The 22433-nt window shown below is 33.3% G+C and overlaps 5 protein-coding genes across 7 annotated transcripts; 3 read left to right on the top strand and 2 right to left on the bottom strand.

Annotated features, from left to right (window-relative positions):
• The first annotated feature begins 42 nt into the window (after window positions 1-42).
• On the top strand, window positions 43-1194 carry Catsup (zinc transporter catecholamines up). The gene has a single exon (XM_090112680.1). The coding sequence runs from the start codon at window positions 126-128 to the stop codon at window positions 1140-1142; it is 1017 nt and encodes a 338-aa protein (XP_089968806.1). The 5' UTR covers window positions 43-125; the 3' UTR covers window positions 1143-1194.
• Window positions 1195-1761: 567 nt separating this feature from the next.
• Window positions 1762-2671, bottom strand: RpS18 (ribosomal protein S18). The gene is made up of 3 exons (XM_090112671.1): window positions 2550-2671; window positions 2228-2413; window positions 1762-2058 (listed from the first exon to the last, which is right to left on the bottom strand). Exons 1-3 carry the CDS (start codon window positions 2550-2552, stop codon window positions 1789-1791), a joined length of 459 nt encoding a protein of 152 aa, XP_089968797.1. The 5' UTR covers window positions 2553-2671; the 3' UTR covers window positions 1762-1788.
• A 1123-nt stretch (window positions 2672-3794) lies between these two features.
• Window positions 3795-12611, top strand: Fs(2)Ket (Importin subunit beta Fs(2)Ket). 2 transcript variants are annotated; one of them, XM_090112644.1, is made up of 10 exons: window positions 3795-3965; window positions 4397-4638; window positions 4773-4953; window positions 5303-5562; window positions 5735-5921; window positions 6006-7147; window positions 7231-7401; window positions 7494-7616; window positions 8924-9216; window positions 11688-12611. In XM_090112644.1, coding segments are annotated over exons 1-10 (2658 nt in total). In that variant the 5' UTR covers window positions 3795-3907; the 3' UTR covers window positions 11689-12611. The 2 variants fall into 2 exon arrangements, with proteins under 2 accessions (XP_089968770.1, XP_089968763.1); XM_090112637.1 differs by lacking the exon at window positions 11688-12611 and having other exon boundaries at window positions 8924-9220.
• Window positions 12612-14945: 2334 nt separating this feature from the next.
• Window positions 14946-20528, top strand: Ahcy (adenosylhomocysteinase). 2 transcript variants are annotated; one of them, XM_090112615.1, is made up of 5 exons: window positions 14946-15034; window positions 17421-17469; window positions 17954-18144; window positions 19122-19274; window positions 19477-20528. In XM_090112615.1, the coding sequence occupies exons 2-5, from the start codon at window positions 17448-17450 to the stop codon at window positions 20401-20403; spliced, it is 1293 nt and encodes a 430-aa protein (XP_089968741.1). In that variant the 5' UTR covers window positions 14946-15034; window positions 17421-17447; the 3' UTR covers window positions 20404-20528. The 2 variants fall into 2 exon arrangements, with proteins under 2 accessions (XP_089968741.1, XP_089968734.1); XM_090112608.1 differs by lacking the exon at window positions 14946-15034 and adding an exon at window positions 17224-17344.
• mRpL15 (mitochondrial ribosomal protein L15) lies at window positions 20518-22258 on the bottom strand. The gene is made up of 3 exons (XM_090112625.1): window positions 22066-22258; window positions 21821-21975; window positions 20518-21742 (listed from the first exon to the last, which is right to left on the bottom strand). The coding sequence occupies exons 1-3, from the start codon at window positions 22165-22167 to the stop codon at window positions 21115-21117; spliced, it is 885 nt and encodes a 294-aa protein (XP_089968751.1). The 5' UTR covers window positions 22168-22258; the 3' UTR covers window positions 20518-21114.
• Window positions 22259-22433: the final 175 nt, after the last annotated feature.

The following is a 22433-nucleotide window of genomic DNA, read 5'->3' as shown; positions in this document are numbered from 1 at the left end:
ATGTATCGCATAGATTCTATTATTCTTATGACAGCTGTCAGGTGCCGCTGTACATAAAACGTCAAAACCGATACCCCGATACTCAAACTTTTACTTTGTTCAGTCAATATTTTAATGTTTCTATCATGTTTAAATTAAATAAATTAGCAGTTTTACTATGTGTTGTGTTAACGTGTATATTAGTCTCGGTCCTGGGGCACTCACACGCTCATTCACATGAACCACCATCATTTAAATATAGTAAAAATGCAAACGAAAAAGATATACCAAGAGAAGCTGTATCGAACTATGATTTGTATGTAAAAGCACTGGGTTCAACTGTTTTTATAAGTATAGTACCATTCTTTATTTTATTCTTTATTCCTATTGATGGTACTGTCGAAAAACAACCATTATTGAAAATACTGTTATCATTTGCATCTGGTGGGCTTTTGGGGGACGCATTTCTTCATTTGATACCTCATGCGCTTATCTCTAGTAATGGTGACGTTGGCCACAGTCATAGTCACTCACATGATAATCACGAACCCCATGACCTCACAGTAGGACTGGGTGTTTTAGGTGGAATTATTGCATTCCTTGTAGTTGAAAAGTCTGTACGACTATTTAGTGGCGGACATGGTCATTCCCATGGTACTGATAAGAAGAAAGAAGATAAGAACAAGAAAAATAAAGCCAAGAAGGAAGAAATAAAAATTGCTGGATATTTGAACTTGGCTGCTGATTTCGCCCATAATTTTACTGATGGACTTGCTATTGGTGCCTCATACATAGCTGGACAAAATATTGGATTTATCACAACTGTGACAATTTTGTTGCATGAAATTCCACACGAAATTGGAGATTTTGCTATTCTAGTGCAATCTGGATGTTCCCGTAGAAAGGCTATGTTTTTGCAGTTACTTACTGCATTTGGTGCCATATCAGGAACATTTTTGTCAATATACCTTCAAGGCTCTAGTGAAGGACTTGTCTCCTCCTTAATATTGCCATTTACAGCTGGAGGTTTTATATACATAGCAACAGTTTCAGTTATTCCTGAATTGTTGGAAGGATCAAATAAATTTTCTCAATCGATCAAAGAAATATTAGCATTATTAGCAGGTGTATACATGATGGTGATCATAGCACAATATGAATAGTAGTGTTTAATTTTTAAAATAATCTTGTGCTTAATAAACAGTTATAAAATTACTTTATTTTTTATTTATCCTTCACCTAAAAATCTACCTTGATGTCATTTTTGTGATAAAATCATATCTTACAATCTGTTCTTATAATGTCACTAACTTATTTTTTTGTTTATTAGGTAACACCAATATCAAATAGAAGGAAACAAAATGAATGTGGCAAAAGTGTAAAAAAAACCCTTATTCTGCACAGTTACATAGCCAGCTAGTAACTACATTTAGTTACAAAGGTAATATTATGTACTTGGCCCTAATAGTTATATAGATATGAGATTATCCAGATCCCACTTCAAATGGAATCTACTGAACTAAATGAATAAAATTATATTACCTACTTACATTTTTTAATTATAATAAAAAAGGTATTCAATTAAATTTGAAACCTAAAATACTGATACATATAATATGTATTAGATGAAAAAAATATGAATTAATAAACCAATTCATGAAATCTCTCATAATGATTCTTTGATATTGTTATTTAATTTTTGATAATTTTCATTATTAGGTACTATGCTGACTAGGCTGTACACTGTACAGTATGTTTTCAGAAATAAGCAACACATTGTAATAATTACAGAAATTATTTTATTGATGTTTACTTCTTCTTAGATACACCCACAGTTCTTCCTCGTCTGCCAGTTGTCTTGGTGTGCTGACCACGAACACGCAGTCCCCAGTAGTGACGCATGCCTCTGTGAGCACGGATCTTCTTTAGTCTCTCCAAATCTTCACGGAGTTTTGAGTCCAAGTTGGATGAAGTGAGCTGGCTGTATTTACCATCAACAATGTCTTTTTGTCTATTTAAGAACCAGTCAGGGATTTTGTACTGCCTGGGGTTTGACATAATGGTGATGATTTTTTCAACCTGAAAGAGGAAATGCATCATTTAAACTCAACAGATTAATACGGTTTAAGTTTTACTTGTTGATAGGTTACGGTGTCCAGCATTATTTTGGACATATAAATATTAAAAAATTAGAATTTACTACTTGTTACTTAATTAAGGAATACCAAAACTAATTATGTTTACATACCTCTTCTTCTGTGCATTCTCCAGCACGCTTGTCGAGGTCGATATCAGCTTTTTTCAATACAATGTTTGAATATCTGCGGCCGACTCCCTTGATAGCGGTCATGGCAAACATAACTTTACGTTTGCCATCGATGTTCGTATTCATAATACGAAGAATATGTTGAAACTTATCAGGGATGACGAGCGACTGGAAAGAAAAACATCATTTTATTTTTTCTTAAAAATAAACACTTCACCGTCTTTATTACTCAATATATCACCCATATTTCATTTAAGAATCAATTTTCACTTGATGATTCTAAAATATAAAATAGATTTAATACCATTTTCGTTTATTTTTGTCGGCTCGCGTATTTTAAAGTTCACCTGTCAACATAAAAAGACGTGAGAGAAGCGAGAATCGCCAAATGTCAACGAGACAACGAGTGTCATTTACACAGACATAAAATCAAAGACGATAACCTACTGCAATTATTCGATTCAAATTTAGTCTCTAAATTTAGAAATTGGAAGCTTCTTCTGTCCATAATTTAGTTTAATCAGATAATGGAGATTATGCGTGTTCTAGAAGCAATGGATGCAGAAATTAACTACGAATTAAGTCAAGATTTTTTTTACATATGTATTATCATAATGTGATCTTAATACATATTATAATCTCATGACATCGTTAATTCAAAAGCATACGAAGAAGTAATAATACTCAAAGAAAAATCATAAATTATGACTCATAATGTGTGGTAATCACAGGTGGTAATAGAAAATGTCCTACTCCTTCTGACAATATCGCTATCCCTACTATCCACAAATTAACAATGTCAAAATTAGTTCGTATATTATTTCTGCACCGGGCACCCTCTGGTTTTGAAACACTCAACCACCTCATAACCTTCAGTATAATCAGAAGCTGTTATGCACTAATTTTTCTTTTAAATTTAAATTAGGTCTTAATTTCTTTGGTGGTTAAATTTAGGTAAGTGTACTATGCGCATCAGATAAATTTTTGTTTCTATTATTTGGATTTTAGAATTTTTTTTAATAATGAATTAGCATAATATTATAATCGCTATATTATTATTATTTAAATTCATATTTTATTACTAGATAAGACTATTTATCAATCTTAAGGGCGTATTCAGAAAGAAAGCTTGAAACTTATAAGCGCTTATCGGCGCTTGTCATATTCATATATTTTCCTGCGCGGGTTACCAGCGCTGACAAGCGCCTATAAGCGCTTATCGGCGCTTATAAGCGCTGGTAAACCGCGCAGGAAAATATATGAACATGCGCTTATAAGCGCTGATAGGCGCCGACAAGTTTCAACAAGTTTCAACAAACTTGTAGGCGCCGATCAGCGCTTATAAGCGCATGTTCATATATTTTCCTGCGCGGGTTACCAGCGCTTATAAGCGCCGATAAGCGCTTATAAGCGCTTATAAGTTTCAAGCTTTCTTTCTGAATACGCCCTATGTTTATCTAAAATTCAGTTACATTCAAAATTGAACCTTGTTATTTTTTATGGCAATTTGACTCCATGTACAAAGGAAATTGTTTATGGCAAGAAATTTGTTAATTTTGTGAACTGAGAGAGTTCGTTCGTCGTGTGCCGGTTAAAATTTTTTTCATCTTTCGTTAGATTAATCTAGTAGTTATAAGTTGATTTAGAGAACAGTGATACAAAATGCATACGGGATCGACGATATCACTTATTCAAGTATTAGAAAAGACTATATCCCCTGGTAAGTAACGTTAATTCTACGAGCATGGCGCTTCTTTATTGTCAAATGACTTATTGCACGTAGCATGTAAGAGTAGAATAGCTATGTAATATTTCAATATGACTAGTAATTTATTTTCCAGAATGCGTTACATATATTTAACAATAAAAGAGTCATAGGAGTAGCTTATAAAATAATAATAAGCGTGACATGTCCTAGTTGACAGTTACGAAGTTTCTAGTTCGTACTATTAGCTTTTTCGGGAAATAACAATCTTGAAATATCTACCTAGTCTTATAAGCCAAAGCTTGTTTATATTTCTTTTATAAACTGGTAATATAAACGATCAGACTCAGTCGAATCTAACCTCTACTCTTCTGTTTTAGCCTTACTTTCTAATTACATTTCATTGTTGAAGTGTTATTACCACAATGTTATTTGACCGTTTACAGATCGAAATGAATTGGAAGCTGCTGAGAAATACCTCGAACATGCAGCCGTCACGAACTTCACAACTTTCATCAAAATGCTATCTGATGTCCTGGTGCAAGGCGGAAATAGTCAGGTGGCGCGAATGGCTGCGGGGTTACAGCTAAAAAACCACCTCACATCAAAGGACCCCACATTCAAACAACAGTATCAAGAAAGATGGTTAGCCTTACCTGAAGATGTTAGGCTTTACATAAAGAAAAATGTAAGAAAAACACAAATATAATATCTTATGCTTTGTAAGATTCTTATTGTAGTATCTCAAGGTTTTATAGGAAATCAATTTGAAACAATGTTTTTCATTGTTAATATACCAAAAAAATATTTTTTTGTTTTTAGATCTTAGCTGCAATAGGAACAGAGAACAGTAGGCCAAGTTCTGCTGCACAGTGTGTGGCATATGTAGCAGTTGCAGAACTTCCAGTGGGACAGTGGAATGATCTTATACCAATTCTTGTAGAAAATGTAGTGAATGCTCAATCAACTGAACTTAAAAAAGAAGCTACATTAGAAGCTATTGGTAAGTACATTATGTTAAACCTATGGAGAAATTTTATGAATCTATACCTAATGAAGGTAATATGTATTTGTCTTGGCCTGCTTTTTTTGTAATATGTTAATATTCTATTATTGTGACACAGCATCACAGAGTGAAGTATTTTCATTACTTATGTGAAAATAATTCATCGAACAGTAAACCTTTTTTTTAAATATCTTTGGAACACAACTGCTAAAAGCTGATTTCAAAGGTGGTAAAAATCCTATTGAGGTTGTTGATCTGAAAATTTCAATTTATCTTTAGAAAATTCTCCTATATTATTAGTAATAAGAACTTTTCAGTATCTCATAGTGCTTCATTATTTTGTCAGGTTATATTTGCCAAGAAATAGATGCTGAGGTTTTAACTGAACAGAGTAATCCTATTTTAACTGCCATTATCCATGGCATGAGGTCAACTGAGCCCAGTAATCATGTCCGTCTTGCTGCAACACAAGCCCTTCTTAACTCTTTAGAATTTACTAAAGCAAATTTCGATAAAGAGAATGAACGCAACTTTATCATGGAGGTAGTTTGTGAAGCAACTCAATCACCCGATATGAGGATAAATGTTGCAGCTCTTCAATGCTTAGTAAGTAATAAATTAATATCTATTATACAAAGATATTTTATGTGATGTTTATTACTTGTTCTATACCTTTTTCACCATTTTGAATTTTAACATTTAACTTATGTATTGGTATAAACAAAACAGATTTCGTAGAAAATTAACAAATGGTAATATTCCTTTCATTTCATTATAGGTGAAGATATTATCTTTATATTACCAATATATGGAACCTTATATGGGTCAAGCTCTATTTCCAATTACATTAGAAGCTATGAAATCTGATATAGATGAAATATCATTGCAAGGTATTGAGTTTTGGTCAAACGTAAGCGATGAAGAGATTGATTTGGCTATTGAAGAAGCAGAAGCTGCAGAAGTTGGTTAGTATTATACTGTGTATATTCTTTTTACTACATTTTTTCAACTTTAATCTTGATTGTAAATGTTTGGTTCTGGTTTGATAGGTCGACCACCAGCTAGAACATCAAGGTTTTATGCAAGAGGAGCACTTCAATATATTGCACCAGTTCTCATGCAAAAACTTACCAAGCAAGATGATTCTGAAGATGAACTAGAGTGGAATCCATCCAAAGCTGCATCTGTATGTTTGATGCTCCTTTCAAACTGCTGTGAAGATGAAATTGTCCCACATGTTTTACCTTTCATCAATGCTAACATTAAAAGTGAAAATTGGCGATACAGAGAAGCAGCACTCATGGCTTTTGGTTCCATTTTGGGAGGACTCGAAGCAACTACTCTAAAACCCCTAGTAGAAAATGCTATGTCTACTTTAATTGAAGCCATGTATGACTCCAGTGTGGCAGTGAGAGATACTGCTGCATGGACATTTGGAAGGATTTGTGAAATAGTTCCTGAGGCTGCTATCAATGAAACTTATCTGAAACCCTTACTTGAAAGTCTTGTCAATGGTCTCAAAGCAGAACCAAGAGTTGCTGCTAATGTTTGTTGGGCATTCACAGGATTAGCTGAAGCGGCCTACGACGCGGCCGATTGTGGAGATGATAGCAAACCAAAAACATACTGTATGTCAACATATTTCGATTTTATTATCCAGCGATTACTCGAGACTACTGATCGCCAAGATGCCGCACAACATAGTTTACGATCAGCTGCATATGAAGCTCTCATGGAAATGGTCAAAAATTCGCCAACTGACTGTTATGTGACTGTCCAAAAAACAACAATGGTCATTTTGGAGCGACTACAACAAGTCTTACAAATGGAGAACCACATATCTAGTCAAGCAGATCGTTCCCAGTTCAATGATCTTCAGAGTCTCTTGTGTGCGACTTTACAATCCGTCCTCCGTAAAATGACACCAGAAGATGCGCCACAAATATCGGACGCCATAATGACTGCTCTCTTAACGATGTTCGCCGGTAATGCCGGTAAAGCTGGTGGCGTACAAGAAGACGCCCTGATGGCGGTATCGACGCTCGTAGAAGTTTTGGGTGAAGGGTTCCTAAAATATATGAATGCTTTTAAGCAATATCTGTATGTTGGTTTAAAGAATCATCAAGAATATCAAGTATGCATAGCAGCTGTGGGGCTAACTGGCGACATTTGCCGTGCACTAAAGAGCAAGGTATATAATTGCAAATTATATCAAAATAAACACTAGAATTTTTTTTAATAATATTTATATTTAATACTTTGATAATATTCCAGGTGCTTCCGTATTGTGATGAAATTATTTGTTTGCTGTTGCAAAATTTAAGTGATCCCACCATCCATCGTTCAGTGAAGCCACAAATTTTGTCTGTATTTGGTGATATAGCTTTGAGTATTGGACCAGACTTCAAGAAATATTTCGATGTTGTTATGCAAATGCTGCTGCAGGTAAACTTAAACTTAAAAATTATTTGTATCATTTTTCCATATACAGAGAAATCCTTAAAAATATGATACAATCTATACAATATTGATTTCAGGCCAGCACCATTCAAGTAGATCGCAACGATTATGACATGGTTGAATATCTTGGAGAGCTCAGAGAAAGTATCTTAGAAGCTTACACAGGAATCATTCAGGGACTGAAAGGTGTAGATGGAGAGGTATGAATCATACTTGTTATATTTTATTTTCTAAGCAAGTCAACTTAATGCTTGAAATAATTACTAACACATTTTTGAGCATTATTTTTATGTGGATTCACACTGCAATACTGCACACCACATATAAACTTTGAAATTCGTTTCTATAACACATATTAAATAAATATTTTTTTTTAATTTTCTTCACAATGCGTACAAATAATTACGTTATACTAAAGAAAAAAAAAAAAAATTTACTAAAGAGTGACGTCACGCCTACGCCATGACATCTGCGAGCTGTTTTGGCACAGTTAATGAATATTTTTTGAAAAAATATCTTATATCTTCGTTAAATTTAAGTATATTACCGAAATATAGGGCTTTTCTTGTATAGTAAATGTATACACACATTATGGAAGAGGATTTCAAAATCTTTCATCATGCCTATACAAGTATTTGATAGTAATTATTTAGTAATCTTTGGTATCAGTAATTTTGATCTTGGCACTGACCACCATCTACTAATAAACATTTTATGTTAGTGAATAATGTTTATCTATGGCATTGTCATTATTCTGTTCTACTAATATAACAATTGTAAATTTTGTGATGATGATTATGGTTTTTTTATACAAAAACATTGGATGTACTATTTGTTGTTCCTGCTATTGTTTATGCCTATATCATCATCAGCCCATATACATTCCCACTGCTGGGACACGGGCCTCCTATGAGGGTACAGGCCATAATCCACCACGCTGGCCAAGTGCGTGTTGGCGGATGACACATGTCGTCGAACTTTTTCATTCTTCGACATATCGGTTTCCTCACAATGATTTCCTTCACCATTCGAGCAGTGGTGATGTTACAACATGCGCAGATAAATTGAAAAATCAATTTATTTCCTGCGCGCTCGCCTGGTCTCGAACCCTGGACTTATTGATTCGAAGTCCGAGGTCTCACCACTGAGCTACCACTGCTATGCCTATATAGGGTGACTGGTAATTCGACGTGATCCTTCATAGGGGTTTTTCTGCCTTTTTACCAAAAACAATTAATTATGAAAAAACTACTATACTGTTAACTTTCAATTGATATTTTTTTTTGAAAGCCGAAGAATGAGCGATCAGTTTAAAAAAAAAACTTGCCCAAAACTTGCATCACCTCAAAAAGAAAAGGGTCATAGCTCAATAACCATCCATTTTTGACCCCTGGCTAGCTGAACTTAATTTGTTGCAAATGACCTCTAGTATAAGCCCTTTGAAGGATCACGTCGAATTACCAGTCACCCTGTATATGCCGATATAAATGAAGACGGTTGCCCGCAGGTGCGGTCGGACGTGGCGCTGGTGGAGCCGCACGTGCCCGCGATCGTGAGCTTCATGGTGCAGGTCGCGTCGGAGCCGGAGCGCACGGACGGGCACATGTCGGTGGTCGCGGGGCTCGCGGGCGACCTGTGCACGGTGTTCGGCGGCCGCGTGCTGCCGCTGCTCGAGACCAAGCCGCTGCTGGAGCTGCTGCAGGCGGCGCGCCGGTCGCGCACGCAGCGCACCAAGACGCTCGCCAACTGGGCCGCCAAGGAGATCCGCAAGCTCAAGCAGCAGGCGCCGCTCGCGAGCTGGTGAGTCGCAACTACTATTTACATTACGTTATTGAAGTGAAAACTTCTTTAGCGGCGTTGGGTATAAAATCTTAAACTCGCGTCAGGACACGTGATCAAAAAAGCGTAAGACTGATGGATATCAAACATGCTCAACGTTAATAATCAAGTTTTCACTTCTGCCGACACTCCCGGAGTGCAACCCGTCTTTAGTTTTTATTTCACTTCAATACGTACATTTTTTCCGAAGTTATGACGACGAGAATAGAATAGAAATAGAAAAAATCTTTAATTAATTCATATGTAATTTGCTTTCCGCCCGCGGCTACCCGCATAGTGCGTATGAATCCTAAGGACCGGCCGCGGCGCATATATTATTATGGCTTCGCGCTACCATTCGCATGTGACGCTTCGATGCTTCTCGGGAATAAATTGTCGAATAACACGATTTTGAATATTATTTTAATGAGGACAATATTGATAATAAATAGTTTGACAGTGAAATATGCGATGCGTGATATCGATAAGCTACACACTGTGAATGCGAATTCTCGCCCCTGTCACTTCATCCGGCTCTGCTTGAACAAAAACATTAAATAAAGCCTACTAGCTTTCTGCCCGCGGCTTCGCCCGCGTTTTCAAAGAAAAACCCGTTCCCGTAGGATTTCCGGGATAAAACCTATCCTATGTCCTTTCTCGGGTATCAAAATATCTCTATACCAAATTTCATGCAAATTGGTTCAGTAGTTAAGGCGTGATTGAGTAACAGACAGACAGACAGAGTTACTTTCGCATTTATAATATTAGTATGGATGTCACTCAGGAATGATGTAGCGTTGTTAGCTGCTAGTGTAAGAATTTTTGGAATCGGTTCCGTAATTATTGAGTCATTTCATTACAAACAATCATTCAAATCTTTTCTCATTATACTATCAATAAAGATGACCTTTGGATTGGATTTTATAACCCTATTTTGAATAGATTATTTACCTTTTACTACATAATATAAATTTTGATCAAAAAGAAATAATACTATCGAACATTTAATAGTTTCGCTGATGACGATTTCCTTCTGGTAAGTAATTATGCCATACTTGTATTACTATATCTAGACTATAATATGATGTACATAACCTAAAATATTCGCGCCAATTCACCAAGCGTACCTGAGTATCTTCATCAAATTCAAATTACAAGTACTTATGTATGTACAAATTTTGCCCTAATCTATTACTATATTCGTCCTGAGGGTTTTGTTTTAAAATTAAGTAATTATTTTACCTGAACCTATAATATACCTATAACGCTTTCGGAAAATACAATGATGTTATGGATAATGTTAACAAAGATAAATAAGCTAAATGAAGCAAATTCATTAGTTCAAAATCGGCCACGACTGTATTTTATTTTTATAATAAACCGTATGATTGCGTAATATTATAAAAATATGTAACTGTAATTAATAATCAGTAAGAATGCGCTAATAAAAAATAATAATTGTATCATTATCATGCAGATAATAATTACCGTAAACATGCATTGCAGATACATTTTGTAAAAAGAAAAATAACAGATGAATAGTTGATTATATGTATATGATCTTAATCGTGATGGGAAAATTTTATTTTTGTTTGTTATCAATAAATGTTATCAATTTATTAAAAATAAACAATCTAACAATATAAAAGTCGATTAATAAATATTTAACAAAAAAATAATAATTATGAAAATTAGCTTGGTTTAGATATTAATCTTATAGATAAAAAATTATCAAATTGATTTTAAATGTTATTGACCGAATCACAACTCTGCATCGATAAGCATGAGCAGGACAAAATAACGGGGCTATATTTATATTGTTATCAACATTAAGTCTAAATTATTTGTGTAGTACATATTGTAAACATTATTGAGTTATTAAACATAAGTCGTAATCGTTTTCGTGTACAAAGTTATGATAACGCAATATCATTAATTTATCATATACATCATAGACATTTTTGCGAATGCTTGTTAGTGAATGCCAGCTCCGCCATGAAGTCTCTCAGGATTGTTATTTCAAGTAAATTACAAATTCATTCTACTTAGGTATATACATACCTAAATTCTAAATGCCAAAGTGTTTGTTTGTTTGTTACTCCGTCACGCGAAAACTGCTGAACCGATTATCATGAAATTTGGCACACATACCGAGGGTGACTTCTATTTACACATAGGATAGTTTTTGTCCCAGAAATCCCGCAAGAACGTGAACTATGCGGGTTTTTCTTTGAAAACGCGGGTGAAGTTATTATAATATATAATTTTATATGGATGTAACTTTTAAATCTGTACAATAATAAATTAACGTTTATTGTGGTACTCGTATTATTAATAAACTTAAATTCATTTGGTTTTTAGGAAAAGAGATATTGCTGAGTGTGGAAACTCATAAAAATCTCTTTAATCTTAGTTTAAAATATTTTAAAATTTAATTTATTATCTTGTTTCAGATTTGAGACATCGAGGAGCAATAGTGATGTAACCAAGTTACAACCAAGCTACCCCAGGATAAAAGTATAATTATTAATTGGGAGGTCATATCATGTCATTTATTGTAAGTCGATAGGTGCATTCATAAGACATTAATGTGTTAATTTATTCTGGCCTTACTGCTGATATGATATTTATTTCTACTTCATTTTTATTTGCATTCAGTTTGTTTCTCTATTGTAATTATTTATTACGTTAAACTTTTTTAAAAACTGTATTGCGACAAAGTTTTGTTTTTCTTATGTAGGCATGTATGATTGGTAATTCAGACAAAGCTAATGCACCTAGCGCTGCATTCTTGATGTAATTATTATGTATGCCTCACCATAATCTTTCCATATTAATCTACAATATGTAAAATTAATATCAAAGCATTTTCCTATTTGGTATTATAGATACAGACAGTGGCTGTGGTATCTTTACTTACGTGACACGAAAGTGAGATTGTATGAAAGTCGACGTATGTTATTATAGGCATGCACACGTGCAAGGGATTGTGAATTTTATAAATTATTTTTATTTTTTGTAAGGAGAACAAAAGGAGACGTATGATCGGTAGTATATGTGGTGATGTATGTAAATGAATATCAAAGATATTTTGTAAACATGGGCGCGAATTAACTAAACAATGGTTGGTGTTGATCCCCTTAACGCGATAGAGGTCTAAGGACGCCATATTGGTGCTAACTGCTTTTTATTCGTCACGATTGAAAATCCAGACAAAAATTTATATTACAATGATTTTGTTTCCAACTGAGACATTTTAATATTTTATAAACAAACTCAGTAGATATGGTGCAATTTTTCTATAAGTACTATTTGTTACCTTAATGATAATTCTTTATAAACATTTAAAAGCGTATGAAACTGTTGTAATAAAAATTAACTTGAGTAGTAGTAGTGAGTAGTAGATTAATAATTGAAACATTTTTTACAATCATTAGTCATAGCGTTTCGATTTTTCTTTGTGGTGAATAAAAAGATGCATTGCCTTCGGATCTCAAGCTTACATTCTTGTACATATGTAATTAAAGGCTCTTTTCCATTTACTTTAATTATAGTAAAGTGCAGTTCCATCAAATGCGACAATATGAAATGAGATAAGCAGTTGTTCACTTTATTGTGCATAAATTATTTTGATAATTTGGAATCTCAGATTGCTGGGGATTTTATCCAATTATCTCTGGTAGGAATCAGCTAACAACTTTTTTACTTGATGGTATAATAAACTTCTGTAAATTTAATAACGATAGAGGACGTCTATTTACAATAATGAAACTGCCAGCACAACATTGACTAATATAATTTTTCTAAAAAGACTTCAGTGCCTTTATGTGTAAAATGTTTTATCGGATTTATAACTATTTTATTGGCGTCAATGTAAAACATTACGCGCTTATTTCCTACAATAAATAAAGCACAGTCGGCGATGTTGAAATTGGCAATAACTTTTTATTTCGAAAGTCTAAAAGAGCTTTATTAATTAAATCATTATGTGACAATTAAATAAATGATTTTCTAGAGTGTCTGCTAGTCTGTGAGCATCACTGATAGGGATGGTGATTGCGCGATTTATGCAAGAAATGTGTGATGTCACTAAGGGTATTTAACAACACCGGCCTGGGGGTGATTTTTCACCGTTGCCTTATGTTACCGGTTAGGTTGTTTTTCTAAGTTTAACGTTTTATACAGTGTTAACCAGTCCGATGTTGTTATAATGTCCAAATTGTGTTACGACTGTTATGAATATAGATGTACATATTTGATCTGTAATTTTTTAACGATTCTTCAGTGTCATATGTGTACTTATATTGAGGATGATAGGAGTATGTATGAGGACTAGTGCCATGCCATGAAAGGTTCTTAATTAGAATCATAGGCATTCGAGTCTTTAAATACCACCCACTTTTCTTATGCGAATCAAATACTGAAATTATTTTGTTACATCTTTTATTTCTCTTATTGTTTGCAACTATTATCCTGTAAAATGTTCTACTCTAATTAAAGCAATTTTAAAGTTAATTGTGTTTTATTGTTACAGCTACCCTATTATAACGGTTTTGGGGGCAAAAAAGGTCATCCAATCCTGAAGTATTGAAATCAAAGTTTTTATTCTGCTATTTTTTACAAAGCAAAGGACAAAAAATAAACAATAAAAACATGTAAGGTGCTTATAAAAATATCCTGTATTGCCTGTGATTGCCATCGGTATAATATTCCAACAAAATATTCTACAACATGGAACATACTTATACATTTTTATCTTAACACGCGTGAAGCTTGACTAAAATAGCATCTGATTTAAATCTGAATTTTAAGTGGAAGCATATTATTATTTTACATTTTATTATTATAATAGATTTCCGCCCGTTGCATTGTCTGCGTTGTCTAAAACTTACGAACACAGCGTTATTCATCGGAGCAAACCGAATTTGATTTATTATATTTAGTTATTCTTAGCCAGAAAAAAATCCTGCCTTGAAATAATAATAAAAGGAAGTCGTATTAGTTACACTGTTTATTTATATACTTAAAGCAAATAAGGCTGCACGGATTATCATGATCCTTAGCTGTATAGAGATAAGAAGTTGTATAAAGATATGAACTTCTGTATTTGTATCTCAAAGGAATGTCTTTCTTTAAGAATCGTTTTTTATTAAAACTAGAAATAAGTATTCACCAGCATCTTCTACGAGAAATTTCAAGATACCTATAGACAGACAAGGGCACTTAAAGTTTTGATATATACAACAAATTTACCGACGTCTCCATATTTTCTATACAGAAAGATTGAGGTTCTGATTGTTTATTAGAAACCTCTTCCAAGCAGTTCAGCCCACACACGGTACAACTGCCAGCATTCTTAATTACGACGTAGCGTTCACTAGCATGCAACGATCGTTAACGTGTGATATTTTATCCCACTCATCAGCCACTTTTACATTGTCCTCATTGTCCATCTTTCCTTACCAAAACATACGGACGCCGGTCGAGGGACGAGGTTTTACATGTCTCAAAGATCTGTCCGTGAAAATGAGTGAGTCCTTAGGAAATTTCACCTGCATTCCTATTTCTCAATTATTATTAAAAACCTTTGAAAGAATTATTCCCGATATAAGGCAAAGGTGCCTTAACTAGTATAAAAGTAAATATAAAATTATGAATCTCTCGTCAATTTAAATTATAAAGAAGCGAGATCAACGTGTTAGAGTGAAAGATAAAAGATTAACTACGCCATTCATTACAAGGCAGTGTATTTGATCGAACGTGTAAGATAATAAAATTTAATCATTTTGTATTGTAAGTTGTAAGTATCAATTTTCTCATAAATCATTTAAATGTAATTATGTATTATAATATAAACTTTTGTTAAATTGAGTAGGTACTAGGTAGTTACGGAGCCAATTATTTCATAATGAATAGATAGGTTATAATATATAAGAGAATCGATTTCAATACTAAATTATTAAACGTCTTAAAATAAAAATAGAATAATAGTAAACCCTAATGTTTATTTACAGAGCCCCAACTACATAGAGGAGTTTTTTTTGTTTTGGCTTTTATAATTTAGCTACTAGAATATTAATCATTCGTGTGACCTTGTGATGCAATTTTAGAATGGTAATTAATATCACATAGTATAATAAGTGTAGGTATTGTGTTTACACTTTACAAAAATTAACTATGTTTATGTAATATAAACAAGTAAGGTTTGATCACAGATAAACGGTTTTTATTAGCAGTCTCATTAAATAATATAGTACATGAAGCAAGATATTCTCTTTTTTTTAAATGAAAAATCATTTTTAAACTTTGTTACTCTTCGGCTTAGTGCAAAAAGATCTTAGGTGCCGGGCACACGTGTCAGAAGTGAAACGCTTTGGCAAGATTCAAAGACATCAAAATCGTCGCCACTCCATGATGTGACATGGTATTGCCACAACTACTTCAAATTTTTCTCTCAACGGGCAAAGAAGTTTAAAAAGACGTGGCACTTGGGGACTGCCGCGGTAAAGCATAGCATGCCTTCAAGCCACACCTCCCGCCTCCGTGTCCAACGGAGTGGGGAGCGTGAGGTTTTTTCGTTACGGAATTTCTCGATTCGGTCCCCGCGCTCAAGGCCCGCAATAGAAGCTATAGTACGACATAAAAGAGATGAAATTAATTATTTTGGAACTAATTCGTTTTTCATTACCTGGCAACCCTGAATTGGCAATGTAGCTGTCAACTGTCAAGTTGAATAAAAATTTGTTGTTTTTTTCGTGAAGTGGAGAATTATTGAGATAAAATTGTTATTTAGAACAAGAAATTTAAATAAAAAAGGAGACATCATGAAAAAGGTTAAACGTAGCGGTGTCCGTGATGTGGTGTATAATGTTTTTATTCGGTGTTTGTCCGAATTTCAAGCTGGAAATTTATTGACTGATTTGGAAAACGTTTACAAACGTACAGCAGAATATACCGGTGAGATTCCATTTATTTTTGCTCAGTACTACGTAAAATAGAATATTCCATTAGTGACGAGTGTTTAATGTATGTATGTATGGCGATTATTACGTTTTCGCAATTTAATTTGAGGTTATTTGTATGTAAACAAAAACTAGTTTTTATAGTGCGACCAGCACAATTTGAGTCAAGAAGTTATATCCAATCCAACCAGCCTCAAATAAAGTACCTAGTTTAGATTTTACTACATAGTATAGTGATAACTGTTTTCATACAGCTATCTATCTATTAATCAATCAAACCATAAGAAAAAAAATCATATTTACTGTATCATATTTACAGATACTGAAGATGCCCCGTACCCTCTTGCCAGTACTTCGAAACAGAGTGATGATCAGTCCTTTGAAGGAGTAGAATATTTAGATTTTGATGAATTATATTAATGTACAAAATTTATCTACAAAAAAAATAAAAATATGTGATTTTCAAATCGCCTTGTTTTTTTATACCCGACGGACCCAGAAAGAGGGTAATGTGTTTGAGCTGCATGTATGCTTGTTTGTTTGTATGTTTGATTCTATGTGCGCCTCTGCAGTCTAAGCACTTGACCGATTTTTATAAAATAACTAATTCCAAATACATTTAAGTAAAATTTGACCTAGGTAGGTCAATTAAAATACTAATGTATTTTTGTCTTAAATTTACACTATTGCTACAATGAAACAATTATAACGGTTTAAATCGCAGTATTTATTTTAGATTATATATATATAGATTTTTGGATTTTTATTCTATAGTATCAAGATCGCTTGCGTCGCAGTATCAGTGTTGCTATATGAGCGACGGTGGCGCCCTCATTTATTTTCATCTCTTTTGTGTCGCACTGTATGCAATAGCTTAAAAATGGATCTTTGTTAATTTGATTGATATACATAATTATGATCTTGTAAAAAAAAATAGTTTCCTTGTTGTAAAATGTATGTTTAAAAAGACGTAAATAGGTCAAAGATGCTGTGATATCCACAATCTTAATAATCTGTGCTCTGCTAATGTTTATGATTTTTACATGTGGTTCTGAATTGTCAACTCAAACTGTCATTTCAATCTTCTCTTTCACCCTCGCCGCGCACACAACCGGTCACTAAAACTTTAATTAAAAGTTAAAACTTAGGTGAATATTATTATGTTACAATATTTACAATATTCTTACAATTATTTGGTTTTATAAATTGTGTTTTTTCTTTTAGTTTATCTACTATAAAAAACATCACACAATGAAGCCACCATACAAAATCGGTAAGTTTTTTTTTTACTTTTCAATGCAATATCATCAATTGAAAGTAAGCATTGTACCTATTTTAAATTTTTAATCAATAGTAATTGTTGTCAATCTTACTAAATTTAATTAATACAAATATTTTTGCTTTTTGGAAGGAAATAGTGGTTGTATAGGTTATACGACACTCGGATGTTCCTTAGCTATCCCAACATCTTGCATATATATGTATTATTTTAAGATTTTCTTCTTTAATTCTACTCATCTACGCCTACCAATAATGTCGTGTCATAAATCACGAATTAAGTATCAATTTTATCTATTTATAACATTTTCCCATACTGATAATTAGATACCTTTGGCATTATCGATTTTATCATCAATGTATTTGACGGACAGAATTAACATTATCAATCAAAACATAAACGTGATAACAAATTAAATAATATGATAGTCTGATTTTATTTCATATTATATTGCTGATTGCATCATGTTTCTTAACAGCGGACGAGAAATTGGCAGAATTAGGCCGCAATGAAATTATGCTGGCTGAAAAAGAAATGCCAGGGTTAATGGCTTGCCGACGTAAATACGCGCCTGGGAAAATTTTAAAGGGTGCCAGAATAGCTGGCAGTCTTCATATGACTGTACAAACAGCAGTGCTTATAGAGACTCTCATTGAATTGGGAGCTGAAGTAAGTAATACAGCAAAGCAAATGCTAGAAATGTCTTATTGATAAGATTTCAAGGAATATGACAGCATTATATCTGTCAGACATTATCTTTATGTCCGATATGTTTCATATCTTTTACTAGGATTTAATAGATAGATTTATTTTCAAAATGTTACTAGTGAATCAGATTAACATACAATATATATATATCCTTATACACTACTAATGCTGTGTCTCTGTGTGGAGCTTTGTATCTTTATCTATTTATAGTACCTATATATGCCACTTTCTCAGTGTGCTGATAAAGTTACTGATAGTCTCTAAAACACTTGACATTATTAATTTAAATATTGTTTTAACTAGAATTGTTAAGTAAGAAAGTTACTTTTATTTTTATATAAATTAAGCTGCACTTTGCCTAAACAAGAAAGTCAATTTTGGTTGTTATTATTTTTAGAGCCATACATTTATTTTTCTATGATATTGATGTTATGATAATCCATGTGACCTCCTTTATCTCATGTAATAACAGTATAATCCTCACCCTTGACCTATTATGAAATACAAATATTTTCAAAGTAATCAGCCCTAGTTAAATTATTATCTATCAACATAATAATATGTATGCAAAACCTCATTGTTAGAATGAAGGCTTTTATTGATAAATAATAAATGTTTCATATTTTAACAGACACAATCTTGCAAATCATAGAAATAACTAACTAGTCTAAAGGTAAAACAAATTATTACTTAACTAGCTTCCGCCCACGACTTTGTACGTGCATCCCCGTTTTTCCCTGTTCCCGCAAGACTTTCGGGAAATCCTTTCTTAGCGGATGCCTACGTCCTAACATCTACCTGCATGCCAAATTTCAGCCCGATATACATCCAGTGGTTTGGGCTGTGCGTTGATAGATCACTACATCAGTCACCTTTGAGTTTTATATATATAGATTAGGTAATATTATTATTTATTAATTATTTGTATGTTTATCCAGGTCCAATGGTCCAGCAGCAATATATACAGCACACAAGATGAAGCCGCAGCTGCTTTAGTCGCGAGAGGTATTCCCATTTATGCTTGGAAAGGAGAAACAGAAGAAGAATATGTCTGGTGTATTGAACAGACACTCATTTTCGCAGATGGAAAGGTATATTAGTAGTTCTATATTTTATCCAATTTTTTTTTCAGTGTGAAGAAACTAGTTACATTAATACTTATCTACTTAATTTATTCATTAACATTAAAATAACCTTTGCATAAAGAATTTATTTGTTAACATTGTTATAACCTTTAAAAATTATAAATAGGTGGTATACTGTGTGTAGTAAAGTAAACCATTTATTTTTCAGCCATTGAATATGATTCTGGATGATGGTGGTGATTTGACAAACTTGGTACACACAAAATACCCTCACCTCTTGGAAGGTGTCAAAGGCATAAGTGAAGAAACAACAACAGGTGTCCACAACTTGTATAAAATGTTCCGTGAAGGTCTGTTAAAGGTTCCAGCTATAAATGTTAATGATTCTGTTACTAAAAGTAAATTTGACAATTTGTATGGATGCAGAGAGTCACTGCTTGATGGAATTAAAAGAGCCACAGACATTATGATAGCTGGCAAAGTTTGTGTTGTGGCCGGTTATGGAGATGTGGGCAAAGGATGTGCTCAAGCATTCAAGGGCTTTGGAGGCAGAGTTGTAGTTACTGAAATTGACCCTATTAATGCCCTACAAGCAGCTATGGAAGGTTTCCAAGTAACAACTATGGATGAGGCTTCTGAAATTGGTCAGATATTTGTGACCACCACTGGAAACATTGATATCATTACAAAGGACCACTTCTTAAAAATGAAAGATGATGTTATTGTATGTAACATTGGCCACTTTGACTGTGAAATTGATGTGGCTTGGTTAGAGAAAAATGCAAAGAAAGTCAATATTAAACAGCATGTTGATCGTTATGAGCTTGATAATGGCAATCACATAATTGTACTGGCTTCTGGAAGGCTCGTTAACTTAGGCTGTGCTACGGGTCATTCATCTTTTGTCATGTCCAACTCATTCACAAATCAAGTTTTGGCCCAAATTGAGTTATGGACAAAACACAATTTATACCCTATCGGTGTACACACATTGCCAAAGAAGTTAGACGAGGAAGTTGCTGCCCTTCATCTTGACCATCTTGGAGTTAAACTTACAAAGTTAAGTTCCAAACAAGCCAAGTACATTGGTGTACCAGTTGAAGGCCCTTACAAACCGGACCACTACAGATATTAAATTTTTTAGATGCACTTTACATATATGAACATGTGTAAAAATAACAAAATGCAGTGTTTGAAACAAATTTAACTTGTGTTTGAAAATGGTGTACTGGTAAAAAATAAAATAATATTTTCTTCGTGTTTTATGGATTTTATTTCAAAGAACTATTATTAGACTTCTATTATTACATCTATTTAACACTAATTTAAATGTTATTCATGAATTTTATAATACAAATAAAAGTGAGTGTTGGTAATAAATATCTATTAAAAACATAAATATAATGTTCTTTATTCTATATTGGGAATGAAGCACATTCATTCCAATTGTTTATATCATAAACAGTTTAGTTTCTTAATGAAATTTTTTTTAATACTTCTACATGCCCTGATAGTAACTTTGTTTTCCTTAAAACAGGTTTTCAGAGCACAAGATCACCTTGATTGCCCCCATTTTACCATACAATATGCATAGGATTTAATGATTCTAACCATTTCTAGAAAAAGCTCAATTAACTAGGATCTAGTAAAATCAAGACTTATTTATGATTTTATCCTGGTAACCATTACATGTGTCTGATGAAGGTTATAATTATAAAACATTATTTTAATTAAAAACAAATTGTCTGCTAGATATAGACATTTAAACCACACTGCACAATTTAAGCCAACTTATCATCTTTAATGTTAAAGCCAAGTCCTTCCCACAAACTAAAGAGAACATAATTTAAGATGCATAAAAGCGTTGTAATTCACCATCATTAGGTTTCAAAATACATTGATCCTTTAAATTGACAACCCAACCTGGTTCAAGACCATAAAAAATTTGTCTCGGGTCCTTTCTTTCCACTAACATATCATACTGTGGGTCAGTCTCCAACTGCTTTACTTCATATCCATATTTCTGAGCTAATCTTAACCTTTCTTGTGATACTTTTTCTGGATCAGCTAAATATCCTCTAGTCTCTGCACTTGTGTAAAATTCTATAGCATCTGGTGGAGGAATCATTCTCCTTGGAATAGCTTGTCCACTTTCAAAAAACTTTTTAGGGTTTTTCAAGAGAAATAGGCTGTGTGGATCATAATATGCAGTTGTTATAACACCTCCATTTTTTTCAATAGCTGCTATTACTTGTTCACTGGCCCATTGAACTTCAATGTTCACTTTCGCTGCAAAAATATCAGCACCCTCGTCTGTTAGATTGACTCCAAAATGTTTCTGATCTGGGAAGAAATTGTAATGACCAGACTTAACAAGGGTTGCCAAATCTATAGGTTTAGTAATATCCAAGCAGTCTCTGTCAATTAATTTTTGTACATCTAGTAGTGATAAGGGTGGGTACTGTCTGCGGAGACTGAAAATATATTAAAATAAAATTATTTATCACATTATTTTTATTTACTTTCATATAATAGATCATTTCATTACTTACTGGTGCCCTCTGTAATAGTATTCCTGTGGCATTCTTAAATAAAAGGGATTATTTCCAGTTTCATAGCCCAACCTCATATAATTTTGTCTTTGACCTGAACCTTTATTTCCCGCGCCATGTTTATCACCACCATGTTGCCCCCGCCCTCGTTTTGTCTAAGAAAATATAGAAAAAAAAATTATTCAATATTTATTTGTAGAAGAATTAATAAAACATATTACACTATAACCTCCAAGAGAACATACAGGTTTCATACTTCCGGGATTATCTCGTATGTTTCCTAAAGACACCCTTGGTAATGATCTTAGCATAGCTAAAGACTTTTCTGTTATTTGTCTTGAACCCATGGTGACTTAATTTTTTATAAATATTTCTAAAATTTACAATGTAAAATAGAATTGGCAGCGCTTCGTTTCATTAGTCTCGCTGTCAGTGTCAAAACTCAAATAAGAAATAACAAATGTCATTTGTCAACTCATATTACCACAGACACTGACCACCGGTATTAGATATAAGTTAGATAGATTAGGCTTCTTGACCGGTACCGAGCCGGTATATAGCTATAGTGGTATCAAAGAGTTTAATGTATATGTAATATGAGTGGTATACTATC

The sequence above is a fragment of the Colias eurytheme genome, chromosome 2 (assembly GCF_061535395.1).
Source record: "Colias eurytheme isolate Ceu_HAF_F1 chromosome 2, ilColEury1 Martin Lab GWU primary, whole genome shotgun sequence".
NCBI lineage: Eukaryota > Metazoa > Arthropoda > Insecta > Lepidoptera > Pieridae > Colias > Colias eurytheme.
The sequence above is the reverse complement of the archived record's forward strand: the minus strand, read 5'-3'. Positions and strand labels throughout refer to the sequence as shown.

Excerpts from the sequence above, each read along its gene's own strand:
- Catsup (XM_090112680.1), top strand. The coding sequence starts at position 126 with ATGTTTAAATTAAATAAATTAGCAGTTTTACTATGTGTTGTGTTAACG.
- RpS18 (XM_090112671.1), bottom strand. Across the intron at positions 2,059-2,227 it reads GAGAATGCACAGAAGAAGAG|GTTGAAAAAATCATCACCAT; the intron begins GTATGTAAACAT and ends TTCCTCTTTCAG.
- Ahcy (XM_090112615.1), top strand. The coding sequence starts at position 17,448 with ATGAAGCCACCATACAAAATCG. Across the intron at positions 18,145-19,121 it reads TCATTGAATTGGGAGCTGAA|GTCCAATGGTCCAGCAGCAA; the intron begins GTAAGTAATACA and ends ATGTTTATCCAG. Across the intron at positions 19,275-19,476 it reads TCATTTTCGCAGATGGAAAG|CCATTGAATATGATTCTGGA; the intron begins GTATATTAGTAG and ends TTTATTTTTCAG.
- mRpL15 (XM_090112625.1), bottom strand. The coding sequence starts at position 22,167 with ATGGGTTCAAGACAAATAACAGAAAAGTCTTTAGCTATGCTAAGATCA. Across the intron at positions 21,976-22,065 it reads ATCCCGGAAGTATGAAACCT|ACAAAACGAGGGCGGGGGCA; the intron begins GTATGTTCTCTT and ends ATATTTTCTTAG. Across the intron at positions 21,743-21,820 it reads TACTATTACAGAGGGCACCA|TCTCCGCAGACAGTACCCAC; the intron begins GTAAGTAATGAA and ends ATATATTTTCAG.